Genomic DNA, 16,473 nt, shown 5'->3' with positions numbered 1-16,473 from the left:
TGCGTTAGTATCGCATTTATCGAGGTACGCGAGATGCGCTCTGCGTTCGATGTCTGAAAAAATATGTGAATAACGAAGTATCCCGATGATCCCTAAGCGCGGGATATCGCGCGTCCATGTCCTAAGATAATGTAAAATGACTATCATATTTATTTAGGATCTGTACGATTGTGTAATAGTGATTTGGTGCGGTCAAAGTGTCCAACAGGGTACCCCTACGCCATTTTGTGATCCCTTACGAAGACGTAAACATCACACTTTCTAATCGTATTTATGGCACCACACAATCCGCTCTGAAATCCTTACAGGCCAGCTTGATCTACGCCGTATATTACTTTCCTTCACTTACCAAAGATCGAAAGTAAATTCTAGTAACCTGTTTGCTGCATGCTCTGCATTTCGCGCCAAATTGGTGGTTGCACCTGGTGCATCTGCCCGCTTAGAAAACAGCTGTCTTGTACTCGACTTGTTATCACTTAACTGTCATTTTTTTCTACTCAAAGACACCTGACGCCTCTACAAAGTCTCATTCCCCTAAAATCGTAAGAAACGTAGTCGAATCGAATAAAAACAAACTGTTTTTTTTATTAGGTTTCCTACATCATCCTCATATTTAAACGGTTTGTTTTATTATGTTCACTTCTAATTTGCGTGGTTCCACTATATGCGTTCAATATGTATTCGGTATTTTGATGTACGCAACTTAGGACCAGCTTCGCACTTCTCCCAGCCACGTTGTAACGTACTTGCACAATTTCATCGCTTTGAGCGAAATCTCTATATCTACTTTAGTCTCTATGTCGTTGAAAACGAGTAAACTTCTATTCGTGCTAAATAATCTCATTTTTTTCTTGATCACAAGGCTCCTGTCATCATTCGTGCGAAATGAACAACGTTTAAAACTATGCACGCGATTTTCTACCACCTTATTCAGCGTTACGAAATCGGGAATTATTTATCTTAACAAAAATCTGATTTACAGTATCTGTACCTTGAACTCTTGGACATAACCTAATACTTGCCAAAAGAATCACCTGAGATGTATATGACAAAGTTGATGAGTAGATTGCTAGTGATTGTTTTACTTGTTGAAACATTGATTGATTAACAAATTGTTACGTTTAATCGTGAATAAATAACTTTTATACATCGTTGAAAAGGAACTGGAAGTCGCAAGAGATGCTCACTCTTCATACCTGATTACTATAATAACATAATATCAGATAATGTCCGGGGATTCGGGGTGGAGCGCGGTCATCCACCGTCCCTCAGAACTGGAATTACAAAATTGGAATTGGGATGAGAATGACGGAGATCAAGAGCGAGAACTCCCATCTACTGTAGATATGGATGCCATCAAAGGTGGGGGGAGCTGGGATCCTCCCAATGGTACTAATGGTAATTAAACTGGAAATAATATTGGACACACATTCGAACCGCAAATGGAATGATACAACGGTTCATTTACCCTTTACCAAGTTATACGAGTTGCAAATATTTCATCCTGGTTTGCTTCGTTTACACAGGCACAGATTCCGTCGATTCTGAAGATGATTCGGAATCAGAAGAGGAGAGTTCTGCTGGTTCAGATGGCAGCTGTTCTTTCTCGGATTCAAATTCCGATTCAGAGGAAGAGAGCACGGCCGAAGAAGAAGAAGACGAAGGTGAAGATAGTGGATCCGATTCTGACTGCACTTCAGAAAGGAGTGAGCAGACGTTTTCCATTCGGGAGACAAACTTTGAGCAGGTATGACTGGCCTGTGAAAGTACTGGGGTGAATCTTTTTATTGACAAAATTGAAATATATGTAAAACTTTTCGATGCACAATTGTAAATCATTGATGCTACTTACATTGTTTTTGGACTGTAATCATACAATTAAACAGCAAAAATTTGTTTCCTTTAGATTATATCACTTATTTATGATTTCTTCCAATGACCAACAAGGCTTGGATAATTATAATACAATTTTTGCAATTGAAAAAGTTTTATCTATACTTTTCTGAATTTATATTTGAAACGTGCAACTGTGCATTATGATCATATAGTTATTTTAAACGTATAGATTAGTGGTTTGGAACTACAAACACTCTTATTGGCCAGTACTGAAATGACAAGTGCAGTTATAAATGAAGATACATATAGCACGTTTCAAAGATATATTGTTTTCTTAAATTTGAAACTTGTAAGAATCTTATTTTTAAGCACTCAATTGCTGAAACTTTCTGTAGACTTGAGAAAAAAAATCTAAGTTAAAGACTATTCCTTGTTGAACTTTCCTTTTACAAATGAACTTCTTGGGGTACACGTCAATGTCCACCTTAATCGATGTTTCTTGATCCAACGTAACTTTGACAAAGCTGAAACAATTGATGTATTAACTATGAAAAGTAACAATGTTAAACAAAATATTGGATGTTCTAAAATACGCGAGTTTATAGATTGATAAATACTTGTAACAATTGTAGTGAGTTAAGCGTATGGTCTAGTTGAAGCGATCCTAATATCAAATTTATCATTATTTTTAATTAATCTTTGCTGTTACCGTTTGCACGTACAGCTTACTACTATCAAACGTGATGACCACCGGGAGGACTCATTGACTATTCTGGTAAATTGTTTTTTCGAAATTGTTAAGATAAAACTTTTTTTTACTTATAACCAACAAGATTAAATGATGTTAAATATTTACCATTTCGATAATACTCTGCTTATTAAAAAATTTCTTGCCCAAAGTAAGAAATCATTGCCATAATCCGATAATTACCCTGCTGTACTTGATTTCATCTAAATGAGGACTATTGTCTATTTAATTCAAAGATTAAGGTTTTACTGTCATTGCTGATTATTACTTACCCATCATTGGGACTGAAAACAATGGGCCGGTAATTCTGCATGATATGTTTTAGATTTACGAGGTTCAAGTTTGTAATGTTGATGTAATAAATATATACTGAGGAAATGTAGCCATTGCAAATATTGGAAGTTGACCATATGACTACGAAAATGACTGTAAAGTTTATTATTTGAGTGGTGATTCACGTTTTTCACATCTTTTTTTATTTTAATTTCAATAATTGATGTAGTTCGATGTTATCTTCATACTATGTTGTGTTGATGTTGTGAACTTCTACCTCATTCTTGGAATTGGGATATTAATCGGAAGTATAAATCTTCAGATTCAAACTCTTGTTCAAGCCTTTATTATCTATGTATAGTGAATTTTGTAAATTAATATTATTCATCAATCATCAGCTTCTATTTGTGTCCATGTATATTACGTATATGCATCTGTATATATCTCGAAAATTGTCATCCAATTATGATATATTGCATTACAATTTGTCAAAGCAAAATACATGTCAGTTATCAAGAATCATTTCGATACATATAGGTTTCTTTTAGCTGCCACTTAGTAATCATCATTTGTTGTAGAAACAACCTGTATTTTGATTTTTTTTCTTCTCATCACTTTTCCAACTGAAACTCATCCATGCTTTGTCAGAAGAATTAAATTAGTTGAGTTACATCTTTCTTCAGGGAGCATTAAAGCTGAAAATTGCATTGAAGGCTTCTAAAAAAGAAGATGTGGATAAACCAAAATGTGAAAAACCTCGACGACCTGCCTCCAGACGACCCAAGGTTTCTAGTCGCAGTACTAAAGTAAGTTGCTGTAGTGAAGAATGACTCATTCATACTTAATCTTCAGTATTACCATCATATATGGTGATTCTCTTGAATACGATACTGATAATTAAGTGCGCAGTGTGCAGTCTGTTGTGTAAACTAAATACTTTTATGCATGTGTAAAAATTTATTCCTTGGTTTCTTTTTATTTTTTATTTTAACCATTATCATACATGAAAAATGTATTCCTGAGACCACTCACTTAGCTGCGCATAAATTACTCATTGAATGAGGTGTACACCTGCTTAAACTAACCACATGCTCCACTGTAAAAAAATCAATAGGGTTCATGATTCATACTAACTTGATTTTTCATCAGAAGCATAAGGTGTGAGCACGAAATTTCCATGAAGAAAAAATAACAATCATTGCTGTATTATTATACCATACTCTATCATTTTCATCGAGAATTCATACATACATTATTATTGTCTTTCTGATGCAAATAATTCTGAAATATGTTGAGATTTAAAATTTTTGAAGATTTTTAGCTGTGATATGTGCAAATGACAATAAAAACGGTACAGAATTTTTCGAAAAGACAGAGCCAGCTGTTATATAAAGTTTTTTTGTGTTTAATATTGTATGCTTTATTTTACTAATGTCAGTAATTGATACAGAATCTGTTGTCTTACCAAAATGAGGTTGAAATTATTAATGTTAAAGTAAGGAACCTTTCAATGAAAAGTTACTATTTTCCAACTTCAGAATAAGTTTGAAGAAGTAGAGTTTGTAAAATACGAGTATGCTAATGCTATACTACAGTTTACTTACATTCAGACAATCCTAAATTATCGAAATACCGGTTTTTCATAAAAATGCGTTATCAAAATGACATTACGATTCTATTTCCAAAAAGTTTAACACGTTTTACTGCTAACTCTGGCTGCCAGCTTCAGCTTCATGGAAATTCAACATAGCGATAACCCTGAGAAATAGGATGCTTATATACGTGCATTGGAAGTTAGAATAAATTTCGGAATCAACTAAATGTGCGAATTTTTTAAGTTTTGAAAATAAAACGTTTGAACTTGCATGTTATTTCCGGAGCATAGAACCAAAATGCATCTTACTTAAAGTGACTAAGGTGATTATACTATTAATCACCATAAATAGGTATCAGAGTGCAGCAGTGATGAATCCGAGACAGCTAATGCACGTCCAGTACCCCAGCAGCAGCAGCCGCTCCAAGAAATAAATCAGGAAGATTTGGCTGCCATTTTACCTGACCAAGAACATGAAGATGCTCCATTTGATGGTTTCGAAGATTCCGAGAGTGGACGTTTGGTTTCTAAGGCAATTGAAAGAATGTCTCTTGGAGCAGATTCTGATACCAGTGAAAATACTGACCAGAATCCCGTTCCTGTTTACAGTTCTACGTTGCTGCAACAGTTCGTTGAAAAAACGGCCATGCTTTCAGAGCCTAGGAAAAGGCGAAGCAAGCCTTTGAAGAAATCAAATGAACCTGAGTACGCATCCGTATCTAATGTTTCCCCTGACTCAGGGATTCAGTCGGTTAATAACAGTCCCTTACACTTAGGTGTGAGTCCTATTAGTCCACCACTACCATCTCAATCACCGGTTCAAGTAGCTCAATCAAAACCAGCTGTCAATGTTGATAGAATTTTGTATCCACCTAAAAGGAAACCTGGAAGACCCGCGAAAAGCATTTCTACCCAACCTAGAGGACCGGGTAGGCCAAAATTAAAGCCTGAAATTATTGAAAAAATTGAAAAAATTGAACGAAATGAAAGTCCCGGAATAAAAAAAGCGAAGGAAATTGTTACAAATGAAAAGCGAATGAAAGGCAGCAGCACTCAGGGTAATAGTAAGATGTCTGAAGAAAATAAAGATGAATCTGTTGGTAAAATGAAAAAATCCAAAAATAAAAGGCATTGTCAAGATAAAAAATGCACGTCTCTCAAGACCACACAAGATAGAATTTCTTCAAAGTCTGAAAAATTACATTCTCCCCAGGATAAGTGCCTAAATAAACCCAACAAACAAGCTAAAAATCTTCCACAGTGCGATGGGAATACCTGCAAGAATGTCAGGCAGGAAAGATCTACTGGCTCATCAAAAACCACGTCACCATCACGACAGAAGTGTTCATCAAAGCAGAATCAGACTGAAGATAAATTGAATCATAGTCAAAAAGTTTCAAAGGAGAACAGGGCTGATGCATCACCTGCATCAAGAAAGCAAGGCACTGGTAAAAAACTAATGACGTCAGCTCCAAGAAGAGTTTTGAAAGAAAACAAAAACAGTAAAAAGTCTGCTGTTAATTCAACTTCATCTGGAGTAGGTCATTCTGTAGAGATGGGCTTGCTCATGGATGCCAAAATGAAATGTGAAAATCCAGAAAACGATTCAAAACAGACGTTTAAAAACCCGCTTCAGAATCACCGCCGTAAACATCATCACAAACATAAAAGACGATATTTGGTGCCACCAAAAACCCCAGTGCGTATTGATCCGTGCGTTATTCAAGAATTGGAGAAATTAATTGAGGAGTTTTCGAAATGTTGCAGCTTGGGACGAACAACCACAAATTCCATGCATTCTGAGTTACCACAGATTTTTCGTGTGAAGAAAATTACTAAAAAAAGAAAAGGTGGTGATGTTAGTTTAAATGATGAACAAAAGTTGAAAAGACGTCTGAAGAAAGAGAAGGTCTCATCAGGTGCTGAATCAAAAAATAGCACAAGCACCAATTCAAATTCAAATTCGAACGAACAAAGGTTGCCATTAAAAAAACGACACTACCATGTATCAAGCCCACACAGTTCTCAAAGTTCTAATGCCAGTTGCACCGAAATTAGTAATGTTGAAACAAATTCAACCGAAAGTCATATCGAAGAAGCCATAGAAGCTACTATAACAAGATACAGCAGCAGTCCTTCATTGAATAAAGCCTCTATTCCGGTAACTCCTAAAAAGAGGCACAGAGATGTCGAAAACGTACCACTGGAAAAGCTAGAAAATGAATCGTTTGGCCTGGCAGATGACAAACCCTTAAATTTACCAGAAATTCAACCTAGACGAAAAAAAAAAATTCTAAGAGATCTTCGCGTCACTGTTACCAAATTGGATACAACAGATAATTATACACCCAATGAAAAACAGGAGAAAATGGAAAAAAACTCGGGTGAAAAAACTGTAAAACAACAATCTGATAAACTAAATAAAAATGAAAAACTGCAGTCAGACAAATTAGGAAAAGTTGATAAACCTCAGTCTGAAAAAACCGAAAAGAATCAGTTGGATAACAAGAACGAAAGATTTCAATTGAAAAGTATTTCTAATGGAAGTGGGTTTGTATCAAAAAACACGTCAGAAACATTGGACAATGATAATTTGAGCTTGGATAACAAAATCACAACTAGAAAGGAATTCAGCTTGAACGTTCCAAACCCAGTCAATCCATTGGCTGCCTTAATTTTAACAAAAAGAAAAATTCGTCGAAGAAAGGCTATAAATAGAACTGGGTTTCCAACTTTGAAGAAAAAGAAGAAAAAGCTACCACTGTCAGCTAACGGTATTATATTACAGAATACATCTTCCATTACTCAAGCATCGAAATTTAAAATTGCAAGGGAAGATTTCAAATCTTCCAAAATGGAAGATGGCGACTCAATCTTGAAGCAGGCAGAAGCCCAAGATGTACTTCCAATTCTTGATCACCTAAAGATGCAAGATGTAGACAGTGAGAAACCTGATGACACTGAAATCGATATTATCGATTCCGAAGATTCTGCCTCTCTGCAAGACCACCCCTTGAGTAAAAATTGTTCTGAAAAAGTGTACAAAGGTTTAACTGGACAACTCCGAGTGCGGAAGGATTTAGTTGAATGTGATGGTAGTAAGCCTTGTGATAAATTGTGCCCGATTAAGTATGAGAAAGTACAAGATTCTAGAATTTATGATGAGAATGCAACTTTAGAAGAATCTCTTGAGAGGTATAATCAAAGTCAAAGAGTGGCAGAATTGAGTGAAGAAAATTTGAGAAAATTGGAACGTGCTAATTCGCAAGACACAGTAAAACTGGAAATCTCAGGTAATCTCAACAATAATCACAGTCACAAAAGGAGAAGAGGTTCTGTAAGCCCTTGTAACTTGACAATAAGAAATTTGAAAAGACTACGGAATGCTGGGTATGATACTGAAAGTGACGCAATGCCAAGCAGTGATGTAGCCAGTGACGATCATGAACTTGGAAAGCATCTAGGATCGTCACACAGCCGAAAGAAACAGCCCAGGTGGAAGAAAAGATATCTTCAAGCTGGGCTTTTCTCAGATTATTTCAAAGAAGATGAACCCAGAAAAGTTCTCAGTTCTGACAACAATTCTGGCAAGAACAAAATGGTTTATGACCCTGCAGAACATCCCCATGGATTGTTACCACCGCCATATCATTGTGGAAAATTCTTACGTCAGAGGAAAATACCATTTCAATTGCCTTACGACTTGTGGTGGCTTCACACACATTCAAGATTGCCTGGTAGAGATTTAGTACCATCATGGAATTACAGGTGAGGTTGAGAAAAATTTTGAAGATCAAGTCAAATAAAATTGTACCTAATAAATCCCGAAGTAGTAAAAAAAGTTACATAGCTTGCTCGCCAACATTGAAACTTAGAGAGTTTGCTTTTATCTGTTAAAATGTTAATTAGATGATATTATTTTATACAGAAAAATCAGAACAAATATTTACTACGATGTTAAGCCAACAACGTTATATGAAGCTCAGGCTTGCGAGTGTAAAGCTGAAACTGGTTGTGGAGAAGATTGTATAAACCGCATGGTCTTCAGCGAATGTTCACCACAGCTCTGTCCTTGCGCCGAAAAATGCAGGAATCAAAAAATTCAAAGACATGAATGGGCGCCAGGTTTACAAAGGTTTATGACCGAAGATAAAGGATGGGGAGTCAAAACCCAAGAGCATATTAGATCTGGTGAATTCATTCTTGAGTACGTCGGCGAAGTTGTTTCTGAAAGAGAATTCAAATCCAGAATGGCAACAAGGTACATTGTTATAGTGCTATTTGTAAATAAGTATAATTTGTATGCAATCCTAATGAAATACCTGCTTTTATTTCAGTCTACTGCTGAATAGTTGTATTGTTGAGAATTATCTTCTTTAGCAGTCTTAAAACTCATTGTTACAATCAATTAGTAGAGTTTATGTTTCAACACACTTATTCCGCAGATATGCTAATGACACACATCATTATTGCCTGCATCTTGACGGAGGGCTAGTTATTGATGGGCATCGAATGGGAGGGGATGGTCGCTTTGTTAATCACTCTTGTGAACCAAACTGTGAAATGCAAAAGTGGAGCGTACATGGATTACCAAGAATGGCACTATTTGCATCAAGGGATATAAAATCAGGAGAGGAACTGACCTACGATTATAATTTTGCACTATTTAACCCATCTGAAGGTCAACAATGCAGATGCGGAAGCAACGCTTGTAGAGGCGTGATTGGTAAGTAAAATCGCTTACAGATGAGAGGTTCTGATATCAAACTTCTATACTTTTCATACTCTTGAATTCAAATTTAATTTTACTCTAGGAGGAAAAAGTCAAAGAGTTGTCAGGCCAGTGATCTTGTCTACTTCCCAATCTCAATCAGAGAACAGCGAGAGACGGTCTGTAGGACGACCTCGAAAGAATGTTAGAAAATCGAACATCGTTCATTCGTCAAATTCAAAAGGAATTTGTAAATCCCGGAAATTGGGTGATCCAAGTGTCATACCTACCCCGCTAGTAAAACCCATGTCGCATCAACAAAGATGTTTCGCTCAACAGCATCATTGCTTTCTGCTTAGAAACTTGGAGAAGGTTAGAAGATTAAAATCTGTTTTGAATCACCCTCAAGCTCAAACAGGAAAAGTCAAAGTAAACGTAGCTCAGAATGTTAAAGAAAAAGGTAACGGAGATGCAAAGACACAATCCGATGCATTTTTTTCGCAACTTACTGCGTTGACTAATACAAATCCTAGAACAGTAAGAACTCGACGTCTCGCTCAAGCACAGGATGATCCAGAAGTAAATAAGACTGCTAAACTGGCCAAGGTACTTATAATATTTCGGCAAACAAGAATTTCTTCAAGTTTATTCAGAATGCATATTAGTGTTGCCTTTCATGATGCTGTGCTATTCTATTATACTTTAATTTACCTAATTTTCACACTTTTCGAGACAATAAATTTGAAAAGTATCCCTATTACCTATAAATGTATCTTTTCTGTGTTATTTTAGGTTCTTAAAGACTTGTACACGTTGGTGGCAACTGCTAAAGATGAAACAGACCAACTACTATGTGCCCCATTCATTAATTCACCACCAAAACGGAAATTACCGGAGTATTATGAGAAGATATCAGATCCAATAGACCTTAGTACGATAGATCAATGCATAGGCACTGGTCACTATAAGACAGCAGAACAGTTTGATCAGGATATGATCAGGCTCTTTGACAATAACGTCAAATTCTTTGGACGAACCTCCGAAGTTGGCATAGCTGCAGCTAGATTAAGAAAGTTATACCTGGGTAGTAAGTTAGAATTTGTTGATGCTATAACTGATGCAATGGGCGTACCACCATCTCAAGGTTTTTTGCCACCTAGAGGCTCGACTGCTGGGGAAGAAGATGTGATACGTTGCATTTGCGGATTGCACAGGTATGTTTGTTAATGCTGTGTTAAAATTGAAATTGAAGATATTAGTTTAGAAACATGTCTTTTGTTTGAATGTTTATTCGTGCACTGGTTCTAATAACGATTATAAATATACTCGTAGGGACGAAGGAGTGATGATTCAGTGTGAACGTTGTCTAGTGTGGCAGCACTGTGATTGCGTTAAGGCAGATACCAGTATTGAATCTTATTTATGTGAGAGATGTCAGCCTCGGCCTGTTGATTTAGAAATTCCTTTAGAAGCTGAAGAAGAAGAAGAGGGCAAGAGGCATTACGTAACACTCTTGAGGGGTGACTTACAGCTGCGTCAGGGTGACACTGTATATGTACTGAGAGATACTCCTGAGAAACACACATACAAAACGATACAAAAGCCGGACTACGAACAGATGGATATTTTCAGAATTGAGAGGCTGTGGAAGAATAGCCAGTCAGTACATTTTTAATACAAAAAAATCACTCACAGTAATATTCTGACTGTTTTTAACTCACTTTAACATTTCGAATGCACAGGGGTGAGCGATACGTCTTTGGTCATCACTATCTAAGACCTCATGAGACATATCACGAGCCAACACGTAAATTTTATGAAAATGAAGTGGTATGTGCACCTCTTTATGAAGCAGTACCTTGCGAATTAGTTGCTGGACGTTGCTGGGTTCTTGATCCTCACACTTATTGCAAAGGTAATTGCATAATGCACTGTGCTATTTCATTCCTTATGTGACTGGCGTGTAAATATTTATGCACTAATAGTTTATGTAACAGTCGTAAGATTGCTCAAGTTTGTTGGACAATTCTTATACAGTTTGAGGATTGCAAAAAGTCTTCGTTTCTTTTCCGTATGAAATGTTTCTGTGTTGATACAGGCCGCCCGGTTGGTTCTACAGCAGAACATACTTATGTATGTGAATACCGGGTAGACCGAGCTGCTAGATTATTCACAAAGGTCGCACGTGCCAGGCATCAAGTGTGCACAAAACCATATGCCTTTGAAACCTTTAGTCAGCGGATGAAATACTATCGAACGTATTTGGTATGCATACATTTGTGTTTAATTTTACTGTGAAATATAACTTTTACAATTAAATCATGTCCGTCAATACATATCTCGTATATTACTGATGCAAAAAAATTTACTACTTAGCCACACAGCCTGGAAGGCGTCTCGGCAAATTCAGGTCACAAAACGCACAAGGATAAAAAGAAAAATCATCACGATACTGAAACACACGTCAAAACAGATTTAAATGTCGAGATAATGAAATCGAGTAATAAGGATCAACACAAGGCATCTAATAGGAGAATAAGGCAACATTCGAACGATATGACACAAATTGCTATGCCGTCTATCAACTGCCGACAGGTAAGACGTGGTTTTGTTCTAAAGTTAAAGTATTTCTTGTCAGCAAAAAGGTCTATGAATTAGTATAGTATCTGTATGTTGCACGAAATCATCAGTTTGTTCGAAAATGAAAGAATTTTCGTACCTAATCAGTATTTGTATTTATAATAATAGCGTGGCGAACAAAGAAAACGGTTGAACGGTATTTTGGTTGGCCTGCTGCAAAGAATGCCAAATAAAAAGGATCCCCTAGATTTGTCGTTCCTATTGGAACGAAATAGACGAAATCGTAAACGACCAGGTGGACTTAACCCGTGACATTGGTTGATAACCCAATGATAATGTCACATTATTACAGGTAGTTGGTAGAGTATCGTTTTTGCATTACAGCCAACCCCGCGTTTAATGGGCGTACATATTTGCCGATTTCGTATATTATTACCTAGAATACATTTTTTAAGATTGACAACATTTCACAAAATTTGTCCACGTGCTGTTGTAAGATTTCAGGAAGGAAAAACGAGAGTAAAAGAAAAATCCAGCTTTTGCTAGTTATAGAAATGAATGATTATTTAAATACTTTGGAAGAAGAAACTTTTGAAAAGAACTTGATTTCGAAGTCAGAGATCAATGAAATGCTATTTATTGATTAATGTTGAATTAAATTGCAGGTTTGGCTGTTAAGATGTTTCTTCTTAATTTATTAATTATCAATATTGTACAGAATTGTTTATAAATTATTTTTATTATTATACGATTCGATATTGTTAAGAACATAGTTAATTACTTGTACAAATTATCGAATACGTGTGAGAGAAAAAGAATGAATGAAGCTTGTTGCACAAATTAATAATTATATTTTTCATAACCCCGGTGTTAGAGAAGACTATTGTATAATATAATATTATATCGAAGATAGGTACATTATTGACTATATTGTATTTAAATTATTATTCACATTATCATCATAACCCAAAATGATCGACGAATTTGATTAAAATTGAACTGTATATACATTTACGATTGCATATTTATTACGTTATATTTAATATTCTTATTAATAGTTTTTATTTTATATTATATTCATATCTTAGGCTAACATATTTTTTATGTATAAACTTTTGAAGTAAGTTATATGAAATGTAAATTTATTTTATTTTTACTTTCTTCCCTAAGGCCTGTAACAGAATTTTAAGGGGTAAGCATAACCTTCGAAAAACGAGTCTATTTTCCATATTTCTTTTTCACTCAGGTATTCGGGTGCCAAGATTGAACTTTTGCACACAGTTAATACGTAGTATTGAAATGTCTCGTTTTTGTTTTTTTTTTCCTATTGCAAAAAATTCATAAAGAACATATTTATTGTTATATAAACAATGCGCTGTAGATGCCGCACGACTCGTTTACGGACATGATTACGGCAACTAGAGTGATCTAAAATGAAAAATGGAAAACTCTACTTTTGGTACAATGATGAAGCTGCAAAACCTTCGGTTACTTTTTTAAATCGAATTTCATTAGACCCGTATTCTTTTTCCGTTCCATGATCCGCGTTTCCAAGACATGCTGTGATCTTAGGCTGTAAATACGTCTGATTCGCAATCGAATTCAAAGCAAGTCAAGCCTACAATTAACACTATATGTCACTATCGTCGAATACGTGTTTTTTTATGAATCAGATTAGGGTGCCTAGGGGTCAAAATTATTTCATTCCGTTATTGTTTTACGAAAAATGATGGTATCCTCTAATAATACGTGAAGAGTGGCCGATTCCTACTTTGTTGACCAACATGTAGATGGCAACATATCTTGTTATCTATTTTACCGGTAGTGATTCGAACTGGGTGAGTTTTTTGTGACTACCACTCACTAATGGCAGTAGCGAAGTGGGCTGTGGCCTTAGAGCATATAGTCCTGGTATACCCTTTCGCATAAGTGGAAAACGGTACAGAGAGGGAAATAGTAATACTACATCCCTTCTCTGTCTCGCAGGCTCCGATTGGCCGACTTACGCTAGTGCTCCGAGCACTCACGCTTGTATCACAGGATCCCGGTTCCTGGCTGTAAAGGCTTTAATAGTTTGTTTTGCTCGTAGTGCATACCAGGAGCATCAGAAGTTCGAGTGCTGCTATTAAGTTTAATTTATTTACTAAAATCATGCCATTGAAACGTCGCGTTTCCATCACACTTTATGGAGAAAATGCCCGTTCCACATTCATAAATTAAAATTTTTCATTTAAAAATATGTTAAATACTGATATTATTAACTGTTTGTTTCAATAACCTTATCTACTAGAAATCAGTGTATGTGTATACATATCCGGATTATATCCACGCAATGCGCGGGGCACTCAATTACGACAGGTACGCTCTTGCCGCAGACAGAGCGCGCATGTAATATTACGATGTCTCTCTCTGTCACTGACTCGGAGACAGTTTTCCAGCGTCGATGCTTCCTCAATGTCTATATGCTCTAAGGCTGTGGCAGGCGACACTCATCAAAACAATTAATTTTATTAAATTAATTTATACTTTTAAGCTCGAGCGAGTGACTAAACAATTGTCGTGACAAAAGAATTTGAAAATAAACTCTGTAGTGAAATGCCCTGCAAGCTTTAGTAAGTATATGAAACATTTTTATCCTCAACTTCAAGTTTACTTTGCCCTGTTTAGTGTTACTTTTTTTTTCTTTCTTCACAACTCATATCCTATTTCTCACTTACAGATCGTTGACAGATTAGAAAATGCAAATCTGATGTAACCAATCGACAGATAATAACAAAATATCGTTTATCATCATCGTAACTCTAATCAACTACCGTATTTTACAATACGATTGTGCGAATAACCTTTAATAAGTTTTTCATTAGCTCAAAATACCCAATCAATATAACACAAATTTAAATACCACTTTCTTATTTCTCGAAACATTTGCAAGATTAATTTCAGCATTTTTCCTTTGCTTTCGCGAACTTTCTATGGGATACTTCATAATATCCATCCTTGAGACATAAATAGGTAGATAGAATCTCTTACAATTAGTGAAGATCAATTGCTCTCCATCATCTTTGTTGAAGATTCTTTTTTCACTTTGCAGGTATCTTTTTTCAACCAGTGTACGACCCAGCATCATTCAGGTCCGGTACTTTGGTTCAAGTTGAGATTTACTAAAAAGACTGTCATGACGGAATACAAGCTAGTTGTTGTAGGGGCTGGAGGTGTTGGCAAGTCAGCGCTCACCATACAACTAATTCAGAACCACTTTGTAGATGAATATGATCCAACAATAGAAGACTCTTATAGAAAACAGGTAACTAACATTTGGATTCAAAAATTTTGTCGCATAAGTTATACAATTAATTTTTTTTTCAATCAAAGTTATCTTCAATGCACTAGAAATAGACAAATACTCTTTATTTTTAGCTTAATTATTTTCATATTTTTCAGGTTGTTATAGATGGGGAAACTTGTTTGCTGGATATTTTAGATACCGCTGGCCAAGAAGAGTATAGCGCAATGCGGGACCAATACATGCGAACTGGTGAAGGATTTCTACTAGTCTTTGCTGTTAATTCGGCAAAAAGTTTTGAAGTAAGTACAATACTGCATTTCGATACATTTATTGTTTAGTAAGCTAGAAAATTATTAATCTTCGCGATGTTTACTTACAAAATAATGTAGTTAGTAAAAATCACAGTAACCAAAAAAAATCACACAGTTGTCTTGTCTCAATTAACCTGATCATCAGATATCCCTTGAGTCTGTAGCAAAGCTTTTCACACTTGCAATGATATCTTCTCAGCTTATCAATGTGACAAGTATTTATAACTTGAGAGTATGAATCAAGAGGTTTTATTGTAATTAATTACAGGGTATAGTAAAGTTTGTCATATTTAAGCAATTTTTTCCATTCTTTTATTTTCTTCACTATAATTACACTGACCTAACTTTGGTTGCTTTCTTCGCATTACACAGGACATTGGAACATACAGAGAACAGATAAAACGTGTCAAAGATGCCGAAGAGGTGCCAATGGTGTTAGTTGGGAATAAATGTGACCTTCAGTCATGGGCTGTAAATATGACGCAAGCGAGAGAAGTAGCTCGTCAGTATGGTGTACCATTCGTTGAAACTTCCGCAAAAACTAGAATGGGAGTAGACGACGCTTTCTATACTCTAGTAAGCAAAGTGATTCATAGTAAAAGATGAAAAAGTGTGCAAGTGGTAAAAAATCTTACTGGTTATCACTTATATCTTTCAGGTTAGAGAAATCCGAAGTGATAAAGAACAAAGAGGCAAAGAAAAACGAAAGCGTATGAGAGCAAGAAGTTCTGGACGCCGAAGGCATCGCTGCTGTCTTCTGTAAATGGTTAACTAATTTCTGTTACCTTTATATACTATACAAGCGCGAGTATAATGTAAAAAGAAAAAAAAACCGTTGGGTTAATTAACTGTGTCGCACATTAGTGCAGTTCACTTTGAAACGCGAAGTAAAGCTGCCACCACAACATTTTTTAAAACGATTGATGTATGATTGTACAATATTACACAATACATTTTTACTCGTAGTATCAAATCTTATCTTACAAATAATGATAACATTTTACTGGATTAACTATCTATATTTCGAAACTTTATTTGGGTTTTGACCATTCTTAAGCTAAGTATGAAAAATTATCTCTTAAGAACTTGTTAAATAATGTAATCGTACAATTTAAAATTATATTCATACGCATA

At 35.6% G+C, this 16,473-nt stretch overlaps 2 protein-coding genes across 8 annotated transcripts; both read left to right on the top strand.

Moving 5' to 3' along the window:
- Positions 1 to 13: 13 nt before the first annotated feature.
- LOC107220218 (histone-lysine N-methyltransferase ash1) lies at positions 14 to 12,826 on the top strand. 6 transcript variants are annotated; one of them, XM_015658715.2, is made up of 15 exons: positions 14 to 131; positions 1,161 to 1,398; positions 1,527 to 1,747; positions 2,561 to 2,611; positions 3,541 to 3,663; positions 4,804 to 8,219; positions 8,380 to 8,712; positions 8,897 to 9,177; positions 9,266 to 9,768; positions 9,955 to 10,376; positions 10,495 to 10,821; positions 10,905 to 11,077; positions 11,261 to 11,427; positions 11,539 to 11,757; positions 11,911 to 12,826. In XM_015658715.2, the coding sequence occupies exons 2-15, from the start codon at positions 1,227 to 1,229 to the stop codon at positions 12,052 to 12,054; spliced, it is 6,552 nt and encodes a 2,183-aa protein (XP_015514201.1). In that variant the 5' UTR covers positions 14 to 131; positions 1,161 to 1,226; the 3' UTR covers positions 12,055 to 12,826. The 6 variants fall into 6 exon arrangements, with proteins under 6 accessions (XP_015514201.1, XP_015514200.1, XP_046600085.1 ...); XM_015658714.2 differs by having other exon boundaries at positions 14 to 245; XM_046744129.1 differs by having other exon boundaries at positions 14 to 245; positions 983 to 1,398.
- Positions 12,827 to 14,156: 1,330 nt separating this feature from the next.
- Positions 14,157 to 16,246, top strand: LOC107220227 (ras-like protein 1). Of its 2 annotated transcripts, none has more exons than XM_015658729.2 (5): positions 14,157 to 14,354; positions 14,834 to 15,046; positions 15,184 to 15,327; positions 15,712 to 15,915; positions 15,998 to 16,246. In XM_015658729.2, exons 2-5 carry the CDS (start codon positions 14,918 to 14,920, stop codon positions 16,100 to 16,102), a joined length of 582 nt encoding a protein of 193 aa, XP_015514215.1. In that variant the 5' UTR covers positions 14,157 to 14,354; positions 14,834 to 14,917; the 3' UTR covers positions 16,103 to 16,246. The 2 variants fall into 2 exon arrangements, with proteins under 2 accessions (XP_015514215.1, XP_046598848.1); XM_046742892.1 differs by lacking the exon at positions 14,157 to 14,354 and adding an exon at positions 14,470 to 14,754.
- Positions 16,247 to 16,473: the final 227 nt, after the last annotated feature.

This window comes from Neodiprion lecontei, chromosome 6 (genome assembly GCF_021901455.1).
Source record: "Neodiprion lecontei isolate iyNeoLeco1 chromosome 6, iyNeoLeco1.1, whole genome shotgun sequence".
Taxonomy (NCBI): Eukaryota; Metazoa; Arthropoda; class Insecta; order Hymenoptera; family Diprionidae; genus Neodiprion; species Neodiprion lecontei.
Note: the sequence above shows the minus strand (reverse complement) of the source record. Positions and strands in the feature narration are given on the sequence as shown.

Coding starts and splice junctions, on each gene's coding strand:
- LOC107220218 (XM_015658715.2), top strand. CDS start 1,227: ATGTCCGGGGATTCGGGGTGGAGCGCGGTCATCCACCGTCCCTCAGAA. Junction 9,178..9,265: donor CGCTTGTAGAGGCGTGATTG/GTAAGTAAAATC, acceptor ATTTTACTCTAG/GAGGAAAAAGTCAAAGAGTT. Junction 10,822..10,904: donor AGGCTGTGGAAGAATAGCCA/GTCAGTACATTT, acceptor TCGAATGCACAG/GGGTGAGCGATACGTCTTTG.
- LOC107220227 (XM_015658729.2), top strand. CDS start 14,918: ATGACGGAATACAAGCTAGTTGTTGTAGGGGCTGGAGGTGTTGGCAAG. Junction 15,047..15,183: donor AAGACTCTTATAGAAAACAG/GTAACTAACATT, acceptor CATATTTTTCAG/GTTGTTATAGATGGGGAAAC. Junction 15,916..15,997: donor ACGACGCTTTCTATACTCTA/GTAAGCAAAGTG, acceptor TATATCTTTCAG/GTTAGAGAAATCCGAAGTGA.